The sequence below is a fragment of the Sander lucioperca genome, chromosome 17, assembly GCF_008315115.2.
Source record: "Sander lucioperca isolate FBNREF2018 chromosome 17, SLUC_FBN_1.2, whole genome shotgun sequence".
Taxonomy (NCBI): Eukaryota; Metazoa; Chordata; class Actinopteri; order Perciformes; family Percidae; genus Sander; species Sander lucioperca.
In genome coordinates, this window is record NC_050189.1 from 6,292,822 (window position 1) to 6,304,189 (window position 11,368).

The 11,368-nt window shown below is 34.6% G+C and overlaps 1 protein-coding gene across 3 annotated transcripts; it reads right to left on the reverse strand.

Annotated features, from left to right (window-relative positions):
* Positions 1–798: 798 nt before the first annotated feature.
* Positions 799–5,895, reverse strand: LOC116053436 (high affinity immunoglobulin gamma Fc receptor I-like). 3 transcript variants are annotated; one of them, XM_035993547.1, is made up of 9 exons: positions 5,537–5,895; positions 4,444–4,710; positions 3,593–3,853; positions 3,197–3,316; positions 3,069–3,081; positions 2,338–2,417; positions 2,135–2,185; positions 1,693–1,752; positions 799–996 (listed from the first exon to the last, which is right to left on the reverse strand). In XM_035993547.1, the coding sequence occupies exons 2-9, from the start codon at positions 4,547–4,549 to the stop codon at positions 983–985; spliced, it is 705 nt and encodes a 234-aa protein (XP_035849440.1). In that variant the 5' UTR covers positions 4,550–4,710; positions 5,537–5,895; the 3' UTR covers positions 799–982. The 3 variants fall into 3 exon arrangements, with proteins under 3 accessions (XP_035849440.1, XP_035849441.1, XP_031160416.1); XM_035993548.1 differs by having other exon boundaries at positions 3,197–3,313; positions 5,537–5,886; XM_031304556.2 differs by having other exon boundaries at positions 927–1,303; positions 5,537–5,880.
* Between the last annotated feature and the right edge of the window lie 5,473 nt (positions 5,896–11,368).

Sequence of the window (11,368 nt, forward strand, 5' to 3'; positions counted from 1 at the left end):
CTTAGCACTGTGTGTGTATGTATATATATATATATATATATATATATATATATATATATATATATATATATATATATATATATATATATATATATATATATATATATATGTATATACACATGTACATGTACATATGTATATATGTATATATATGATAAGCAATGTTTCACATGATGGACAGCAGAAATAGTAGGACGCAGTAGTAACACATTATTTCATAACCACATTCAATTCGATTCAGGTTGAAAATGAGTAAAAATGGCCCTTTAAAATACTAACTGCAGTACAGTGTCTTAAAGCTGAATTATGTATCTACCACATGTCTCCTTTGAACTTCAGCTAAGAAAAATACAGACACACTACAAACAAACTAACGGATCGAGGCAGCTGTAGTCCAGCAACTCTGACTTTGTTTATGATTATGATAGATTTGATCTCAAATCTTTTTTTAGAGAAGGTAATGACAAATAGAAACACTGCTGACAGCTTAGAAGTGGAAGTTTATTGAAGCATAAAATGGTCAAACATAACACATACTAAAGCCATCCAGGTGAAACTAAAATATATACAGTATCTTTTATTGAGACTGTTATTGCCACTATTCATCACACCCCCAACCAGCACCGTCAGACACCGCCTACCAAGAGCCTGGGTCTGTCTGAGGTTTCTCCCTAAAAGGGACTTTTTCCTCGCCACTGTCCCACTAAATGCTTGCTCTTGGGGGAATTACTGGAATTGTTGGGTCCTTGTATATTATAGAGTGTGGTCTAGACCTACTCTATCTGTAAAGTGTCTTGAGATAACTCTTGTTATGATTTGATACTATAAATAAAATTGAATTGAATTGAATCAAAATCTGATATAAATATGTCAAGCTTTTTCATCATCAATGAAAGAGATGCTGACTTTGCAGCTGAACTATCACATAAAACCCAAATATTTCAAACAGATTCTTTTTGCTGCTTTTTGAGACACCGTCCATTCAAAGTACAGGAGCTCTTAAAAAAACAGAGGGACAGTTTACCAAAGAAGAAATACAGGCCATAAAAACTCAATTGAAACATTTAATTATTTTATGTAAAACTCTGTAGTCTTTTCACCAATTGCAAAGATTAAAGCCATATGATGTATTTCCTTTCAATTATCTGCTATTAGGTTAAATGTACAAAATACTGTCTAATAGCAGAGGTGCACACAATAATCACGCTTTTTATTTAAGTTGCAAATACTGCTTAAACAACAATGTGGTCATATTAAGTTGTCACCCATTCCATTGGTTTTGTCCTCAGATGTCTTTATCGATCTGGAAGAAAAACAAAGGAAAAAGAGATTTAAGGTTATTTGAGAAAAAGGGTGCTTTATGACATTTTACTCATGTTACAGAATGCTATTGAATACATCTCTATTGTGGTGCCAACTCATTTGTGTGAGATAAGATGTAAATGTCAGATTTAATAATCAGATTTGTGTCATATTTATTAAATCAAACTTGTCTGAAAAGCAACATGCTGTACAGTATATGAAACAGACAAAATCCCCAAAAGTCTAAAAGCCTCTATTTACTGTATGTGTTGCAGTGCACTCTCAATGCCAGTGTTAAAGAAATACACTGTGGCAGGCAGCACAGCAGCCAATACAAACTCATTATATAGAATATTTGTACGTAATACAGTCCGTTGTACTTGACTGTACCTGCAGCTGATCCTATCGTCACATTGTAGTAAAGGCTGTCCTCTGGTTCTTTATTCCTCCCTGTTAGAAAGATCAGATGGATGCATGAAAAAACAACTTCCTGAACTTTATTTAGGCACTGCTGGCCTACAAAATTGTCCCAACTATTGCATGTAATTCACATTAAATCAAACAAGCTTAGCAAGTGAGTGTTTTAAGCTCAATCAAATAATATGAGACATCCCTAGATTCATTTGAAATAGATATTTTTTTAAACGTAAGGGATCGTCAATCAATCATTAATCATCTTGTTCTAGTACTTGTAACTCCTCTGTGTAAAACACGTAGTATTTATAAGGTACCTTAACTTGTGAATTATGTTGTCATTGTCTTGTTTTGTTTATCTTTTGGGTCTTTTTGGTCTTAGAAAATTATAAAAAAACAAACAAAGTATTTACTGTACCATGTTCAGGTTCTTCAGGGCCTTTGATTGTTTCATAGAGACAAGCATCACCTACAGAGCAGTTAAAATCAAGCTATGGTCATATTTATCATTTTTATCCCATTATATGAATTCTATACTTTTCTAAAAGAGATCACCAGAAATGTTAGGCTAAAAAAAAAAACTAATGATAAATTATAAAGTTATTCAGGATTGAGGCTGACCATGGAGAAGAGAAGCGTATTGAGCTTCCACCTGGTTGGTTAAGTGTTCTGTAGCAGGGCTCTGATTGGTGCTCTGAGACCTGGTGGGCCAGAAACATGAAGTCAACAGTGGTGGGAGAAGTATTCAGATCCTTTACTTAAGTAAAAGTACTAGTACCACATTGTAAAAATATTCTGTTACAAGTAAAAGTCCTGCATTGAAAATATTTCTTAAGTAAAAGTTTTTAAGTATCATCAGAAAAATGTACTTAAAGTATTAAAAGCAAAAGTACTCAATGAGGAAAAATCCTCACATTTTAGAAACTGGAAATGATCCAAACAGTTGTGTGTTTAATGGTCTAATCATTTCAGCTGGACTTGTAGGCCAACGTTATATTGTTGGGTAGTTTGATTTATAATAAGACATCAGATTTTATAAACTACTTGTGTTTTGTGTGCAAACAGCTTAATGTGTAAAGTAACTAGTAACTCAATCTGTCAGATTAATGTAGTGGAATAAAAAGTACAACATTTCTCTCTGAAATGTAGTGGAGTAGAAGTAGAAAGTGGCATCAAAAGAAAAGAATCAAGTAAAGTACAAGTACCTCAACATTTGTACCTACCTAAGTACAGTACTTGGGTTAATGTACTTAGTTACATTCCACCACTGGAAGACAATCCAGTGGATTTATAAGGAACATGTGATGTGCTGCTGTTATGTTCAGAATAAGAGAAGAGAGTGTTGTACTAACCTGCTGAAGCAATCTGTAAAAAAAGACATTTGCTGTTACTTGGTTTTGCATTGCATAATGTTGTATTGTTACTACAGGACAGGTAATTAGATCAGAATCAATCTAACGTCAGAAGGAAACGATCTCACCGTTTGACTTTCTGTAGCGATACAGAAACAGCAGCAGGAGAAGAATCAGTAAAACTCCACCAACCAGCCCAACAATCAACAGCACAGGAAATGGAGAGATTTCTTCAGACCTGGATGCTGCTAAAATAAATATATTTATTTGTATAATACTTTTCTCACATAAATTTTCAAAGTGCTTTAAGAAATAGAGAGTTAAAAGTCACATTAACCCTCACTAACAAATCTCCCAAGAGTAAGAAAAATATACTTTGTACAAATACACCCTCAAAAATGCAGCCAAATGTATAAAACAATAATTTAAATCAGCTGGAACTAAGCCGACTTCTAATTCAGTTATAACTTTTCTATCTCAGACTGTAACACAGCTTACAAAAAAGAAACTTTAATCATACTCACGTTTTACTGACATCCAACTCTCTTCTGACGTCTGACTCCACCGACCTGGTGACTCGTTTCCTTCACATTTATAAAAGCCTTCATCTGACTTTGACACTGCAGATATAGTCAGCTCCCCTCTTGTATTATTTTGGATGAGTTTGCCATTTTTATAGAAATCCACATTATAAAGAACATTTTCTGTCTTAAACTTGCAGCCAAGAGTGACAGAATGTCCCTCAGCCACAGGAAGGACAGGGCTCACCAGGATAATATCACCATCTGTAAAAAGATCAAGGAATAAGAGGTTTAGGTCAGAGAGATCAGCTGGTGCAGGGTGAACAAGCTGACGTGCATGATGAGGATAAATAAAAAATTCTACAGCTGCATACAGATGCTGAGCAAATTTCACGATATTTGAATGATGGAGAAGGTGACACTTTGGTCATTTACATAGTTAAAAATTACAGCTATATTGATTGTTCAATATGTTCACACATCAACATGTATTTTTTTATTGGCAGCCAACGTGAATTTTGTGTCAGTGTACTACAGAATGGTCTACTGAGGGAACAGAAGTGTTTATTCTGACTGCAGGTGTAGCGTAGGAGCCGAGCTAGAGCCAGATTGCTACTGTCATAAAGATGTCAGCGAGATATACAATCTAAATGACATTTTCTTGGATAATATTGAGAAATGACTCTTGAATGAACTAAAGCTGTTGAGCTTGTTTAATGGTTTGTTAAAAGAGAAATAGTTAAGTTTAAATCATTTTGAAAAGAAGTTTGGTTAATGTTAGTCACTTACAAATTCCAAAACTATATTATTAAATACTTCAGAAACAAAAATCTTTTAAGTTAATTCAAACTCACACTGTATAGTGATGTTGACTGCATTGCTGATCTGTCCTGTTTCAGACTCACACCAGTACACTCCACTAATCCAGAAACGGTCTATGTTGCATGTGGATCCATTCATTTTACCCAAAGAAGAACAGGAAGACAAAGTGCTACTATGTTCAGAAAACTTCTTCACTCTCCACTCAGTGGAGTCTCCCTCACAGCTCAGTGACAGAGACTCTTGGTTAAAGTGCTGCGATCTGTCAGGACTCACTGTGAGTGATGCTGCTGGATGAACATCTGAAAAATATCATGTAGGGAAAAGCAATGTATAAAAGTAAGATTAAGAAGACCATAATGAAAACAGTCATTTGGTTTTATTGTGTATAATCGTTTAATTTGTTGGTGAATAAAATCAAAGGATCACATCAACACAGGTATATTTTCAGTTAAAAAGACTACAATGAAAACTTTTAGGTTTACTGTGGATTTAATCTTTTTCATTGTTGAAGCTTAGAAGTTTCTTAATTGTTCAACATTGTAACACAGCTGGTACCCACAGGGTACCTTTATGTAAAGTAGTAATACCAAAATAGACAAATGCCCCATTACAACTAAATGACCTGTACTTAAGGGTTTGGGGGAAAGAGAGAAGGAAACAAATTAGGAAAGGAAATATGAAGGAAGGAAGGGATGGATGGAAGGAAATAAGGAAAAAAATAGAAAGTATCTCAACCTTACACTACAGTGCATATTTAGATAATGTATTTGTTTATTTTCCAGATCTGGGCATTGTTGGCACGTCTTTAAATTAAACACATCTTAAAAAATATAAACTATCATCATGAACACTTGTGGTATCTAATTAAAAATATAATGTGTTAGCCTTACAAGATGAGGTCATGGATTTCCAAAGTCAGAGGGTTTTAATGAATGTTCACAACAAACTATGTGTCAGGATGAAAAGGGGGTCAGGAGATTTACTTGTTAAAATTCAGTTCAGCAGAAGAATCAGATAACAACATTTTGTTTTAGAGACCTTTGACCTGATGATGGAGGGAAGGAAAAAGTCCCCACAATAAGTACATTTCTTTAATTATGCAAGAATGGAAAATGACAAACTAACCTCCAGACCAGACAAACTTTGGTTCACTGTAATGAGTGTAAAACACTGGATCTCCTCTTGCAACTCTGCACACATATCCTGCTGTGTGTGTCTGTCCATCAACGATGTAGGAATCCTGTTCAGTCCCGTTGGTGCTGCCAGGTAGCAGATCATAGCTGTAGGAGATGTCTGACAGATCAGGAACAGCCTTATACCAGTAGAACCTCCATCCTGCAGATGGATCTTTAACACTGCAGCTCAGAGTTACTGAGACTCCGGGACTCAGCCATGATGGAGACACAGTGAGGACAGGCTGAGGTGGATCTGTTGGAAAGAGATTTCACAGAATGAAAACATGTTATGATGTATTGTTGGTGGATTACATGCACTGAAAAGAAGAAAAAAAATTAGAAAACATCAAGCGTAACATTCTTAGTGTTAGTCTTAATTCATATTCATCATTCATATCAAAGACATAAAAAGTAGTAAGTATTGTCCCTGTGACTTAGTCCTGTTTAAAAGATAATTCAAATGAATAATACATTTTCATCCAGCATCCTTGGTGGTGCTACAACTAATTGTAGGAAATAATACAGAAAATATCTAATCACTTATGTGGTATAGTAAACTGATGGAAATCAATAACAACTAGGTTATCACACTTATTAATCACTGAAGTTGTTGGTAAAATTAACCTAACATGGAAACAAGTGAGAACCAAGACACTTTTAATGATAATTTAAACTCAGCCTTCTCTTTTTCCCTTTGTTAAGTTTTCCACCAATGCACTGGTATACACCACTATATCCTGTAGCTAGTGGTTGTAAAGTATGTCTCTTATTTGAGTAGAAGGGGGAAGATTCTCCACCATCCTTCCAGATTGAGTAATACCAGTCGGTGTCTTTTCCTTCCCTCATGTCACATATGAAGGTAACAGACTCTCCGGTAAATAAAGTGGACCAGTTTGGTTCAATGGTCAACACAGCATCTAGAAACCAACACAAGATACAGAGTAAAAAGTATTTTCTTTTTATTCAATGTATTTATCATACAATGACAAAACAGAACACAGAAAGATGATGTGGTGAAAAGTGATGCAGTTGGTGATTTGTCATGAGTGAATATATAAAAAGAAATAAAATTATACAATTACCTTGAGCATGTCCACAGTAGAAGAGTGCTAAAATAAAGTTTGAAATCTCATCAGACATCAAACTGACAGAAACTATCAAATACATAATAACCTCAGACATTTAAAAGGTTTTATCAATGGTAACTATGATTTAAACAGAGAAAGTCACTGATGTACTCACAGAAAACCCCCAGCACACAGAGCACAGTGTGTCTCATGTTCACATCCAGCACCGACATTCTGTTACTCTGCTTCTAGGTAATGCATTGATTTTGTGTAACAACTGCAGCATTTGATTGGAAGTTTTGTTCAACTTCTGCTTTCCCTTCCTTCCCCCTTGGGTTTGAGCACAGGATATGTTTTGCACATATCTAAGAAATAAGACCATTGAATTTAATAATATAATCTTATAAACATTGTTTTGTTATAAATAAGCTGTTAAAAGTACCTACATACCTATATATACCTATACGTACCTACATAGGTTCATAGATCATTAGTTTGATGCCAGTGTTATTTTGTGTAAAGTTTATATTAGAAATGTCCGTGATCGCTGGCGTTGGTGCTGTGGCTAACGTTGCATGGTTGCTAGGCAACTATAAGTCACAGGACGGGCTACACTCGTATGAATGAACGTAATATTGTTTACGTGTCAAAAATGTCTTTGTACAGCATAATCACTGTCAGTTTAATAGTTATGAATTATATTGTGTAACGGTAGAAAGGAAATATTGGAATTGATGAAATTACATTCTGAACATAGGCTTGTATGTTAAAAGCTAGCATAGAATTGATTAGTCTGTCTTTGTATGTTACAGTTTCACACTTTCCTTGCAACGTCATTAAACCTGTGGACGTGGGAACGACTGTCTTCAGAGTCTTGATGTTAGGAGAGAGTTTAGCTGGCTGTCAGTGTATAGAGCAATACCGAAGACGGCACAAACATACCTGTAACCCTTAATGTTGCATTAATATGTGTATATGTGTTAAATAATAAAGTATATTAAAAGGCATATGAAGCCCACTACTCTTGCAACCATATTGCCTGTATTGTGAAGTGTGTTGTAAACGTATCTTTGTATGCACGTACAGAATATCCTGTTTGTTTGTCTAACACTCTCCAGAATAATGTGTGATATGAAATGTGTTTAAAACTTTGGTGTCTTAAATCACTGAGTTGGTACAACTCTGTAAAAACAGTACGCTGCATGTTTCTTGTTACATTTATTATATTGTAGTGCATATTTAAGACTCATCCTTTCTCTGAGCACCAATCAGGGCTCTGCTACAGTCAACCAGGATTAAAAATCAACAGCTTGTATTGTATTTTCTTATCCACAGTCATATAACATATAATACTGAATGCTTTCAGGACTTTTTCACCACAGCTAATATGTAACAGAAAAGTCAACAATACCACTAACTGTAAGATTTTTGCAATGAAGTCAGAGGGTAAAAATGTATATCTATCTCTATCTTAATATTTCTCTCCCCATGTATGTTTGGCCCTGAGTGTCATGCTGATTAGAGTATTTTCATACCATCCATTTAAATGTAAAAATAAAGCATGTTCTTCACATTTATATTAGGTTAAGCAGATTGTGAAATAGAGAGAGAAATAGAGAGCAGTGTGTTGTAACTTGTTTTTGCCACCTCAAAATCTTTAGATCAAACAGCATTCTTATGTGTGTGTGTGTAGCCTAAACTTAGTAGCTGTGGTGTCAACTGTGTCTTAATATGGCTTTCACAGCAACACCTCTCTGTACAGTATGTGTAAAGAGGAACTGAGAAGTTTAATTTTTGCCCAATCACGGTTACCAGCAGTGTATTGGCTTGTTGCTTTTCTTACTCTAAATGGAATCAGTTACACAACAGAGCAAACTCACACTATAGGTTGTTTCCGTATTTTTAATGATCAGCTTCTGATTTTCCCTACTTGCATTCTGTTGCTTTAAAACATGGGCATCTCAAATTTTGAACATATTTAAAAACAATTTGAGTAAAAATAAAGATAACTGTTTATTTTGAGGTCTAACTGGGAACAGCGTTGATCATAATTAATGATCAATGCCGCTTCATCAAGTACATTGTGTGAAACAATATACAACAGAGCACTTAAATCGTCATATCCTGTTTACTTTTTTTTAAATATTTGTTGTGATTTAGTTTCAGGTATATGAATAGAAGTGCATCATCAACAGTGGCAAAGTGACAACATTTGAAAACTATATTCATGTTTAAGCAGTCTTGGCAGCAACAAGACAAATATTCAAATATCTGACATACACTTCTATCATACTGTAAATCAAAGCCGATCATAACAAATGTGGATGTAATTCTGTCTGAATCTCAGCACAAAAGGGTGTTTTGCTTTTGTATATATGTATATTTTATTATAATTACACTTGCACTTCCTAAATTGCAATCAGTAGAGTATTTAAAATATCAATCCTCATGTCACATTCATATAGCTTAAAGCTGAATTCTGTAACTTTGTACATAAAGCTGAGATCTATAAAGTAGTAGTAGTAACTAGTGTTAGTCACCAGCAGTTACTGCTGCTACTATTTATTTATCTTGAATTAAATTGAATTTTAAAAACATGTTTGACCTTTAATTTTCAGCTGAGGTTTTACACATATTTTTCTTTTTACATGTCTTGGTGTATGAGTGAAGTTGTAGTCATTTAAGCCCTGATATATTGCTGTACAATCTTGCATACAAGTTTTCTGTGAGATTTTGGCCATCCTCTCACCAGAGATATATTCAAACCACAGTAATGACAGAGCAAGAGTTATATGGACCTTTTCAATTTCATTGCTAGGCAACAGCCTGGTCATTTGTTAACTTCCTGTCAGTTGATGTCATTCATATACACTGCAACAGGAAATCAACTTGGGGCCATTAGAATGTTTACAACTGTCAAATGGTCTAAACACTGTCTAAACATATATCCAGCAACACATTTTGTTTTTTTCTCCCTGGTTCTAGTTGGAGCAACACATACCATTTAAAAAGTAGTATTTGGTACACTGGTGATTTATTTATGGTTTATTATGTTTATGACAAAGTTACAGGAGAAAAAAAGATCTAATGTTGATCTAATGAGAGAAAAAAGATCTAATGTTGTCTGGACAGAGTGCTTTTATCTGCTGGAGAAATATTAAACACTGAAATCACAAGATAGAGGGTTTTATGGACACCTTGTAACACCAGGAACTGGTCATTTTTTGGACTAGTCTAACAAAAAGCGGTATTGTACCCTATGTCTTTTGTTTGATTGTTTTTAAAAGTTCCAGGTTCGGTGTCTGCTGTCTCTCAAAAATGTAAATTTTGTACCAAAACCTTTTGATTTTTAATTTGGATCCCTATAGTTTATTTTATCAGTATTGCTCTTAGTGATCTGTGAACAAACACCACTATAATATACTGTATATTATATAATGCAAAAAGTCCAACAATCATTTATTACAATAATTATTAACTACTTATTGCAATCCTATTGTAATGTCTACCATGCAGGGACCATGTAATGTCCTCTCTGCAGTGGCTGAGCAGGAAGTGTAAGTCTGTCAAAAAGAATGTGGTCAAAGAGTGTAAATGGTGTGAGGGCTTAACTCAGAAAAAGATATAGAAAACCTCTGGTCTGGTATTTATATGAAATGTAACTTACAGTTCTCGTTTTCTCTTCCTGCTCCAGTCTCAGTCTTTCTGTTTAGAACAGCCTAAGAGTGACAGAGTGTCAGTGCTGGATGTGAAGATGGGCCCCACTTTGTTCTGTGTGCTGTCATCCTTATGTGAGTACATCAGGGAATTTCTTTGTTTGAATGGTGCAGATTAAGGAAAATGTGATTTCTTATAATGCTTGTTTATAATATATTTGTTTGATGACATATCTATCTTGATTATAGTGCTGAATACACTCCTCTACTGTGGACATGCTCAAGGTGAACAATTGTCTTTCTTCTCTTTTTTTGTGTGTTTATTCACTTAAGATGAATCTCCAGCTACTATGTAATGTCTAAGCTAATCTATTCTAATATATATATATATATATAATCTAAATCATCTAAATTAATCTAATCTAAATTATTACTAAAGTAGTGTTTAAGAGTGTGTCATTGCATAGTGCTCAAACATCTTTTCATGTTTCTAAGTCGGTATACTCTGTGTATCTAACTGTTGATTTATGTCTTTGTTGGGTTCTAGATGCTGAGCTGACCTTTGAACCCAACTCGGCCTATTTATTTTCTGGAGAGTTTGTTACCTTCAAATGTGACATGAGAGAAGGAAATGACACTGACTGGCATTACTCATTTAACAGGAACGGTCAACAAATGGTTTCCTTCAATACAAACAACTCGTACTCACTTAACCTAACGGCCGACTTGAGTAGTGATTATCAGTGCATTGGTCATCACAAGGGCTCAACAAATTTGACCAAACAGAGTAATAATGTTACTCTATCTGTATCAGGTAAGATATCACATTAATTGTTACTGCCACCAAGTTTAGTATCACCTGTAACACAGCCAAAACGTGTGTACTTCTCTGTTTCTTCATGATGCCACCATTAAACTAATAATAGCTAATTGAAGTCATAAAAGTTTTATAAACTATAGTGTGCGAATAGTGTAACTATTTACATCACAGTTTAGGACATGACTGAAAGTTAATGTAGCCAGCCATCATCTACATTACATTTGGATTAAATGTCACCT

What these genes read in the sequence shown, in the direction of transcription:
- LOC116053436 (XM_035993547.1), bottom strand. Translation starts at nt 4,549, where the DNA reads ATGAATGGATCCACATGCAACATAGACCGTTTCTGGATTAGTGGAGTG. An exon ending in AGTCAACATCACTATACAGT is followed by an intron (nt 3,854 to 4,443) that starts GTGAGTTTGAAT and finishes ATCTTTTTACAG; the next exon opens with ATGGTGATATTATCCTGGTG. An exon ending in CCCTGAAGAACCTGAACATG is followed by an intron (nt 1,753 to 2,134) that starts GTACAGTAAATA and finishes TCTTTCTAACAG; the next exon opens with GGAGGAATAAAGAACCAGAG.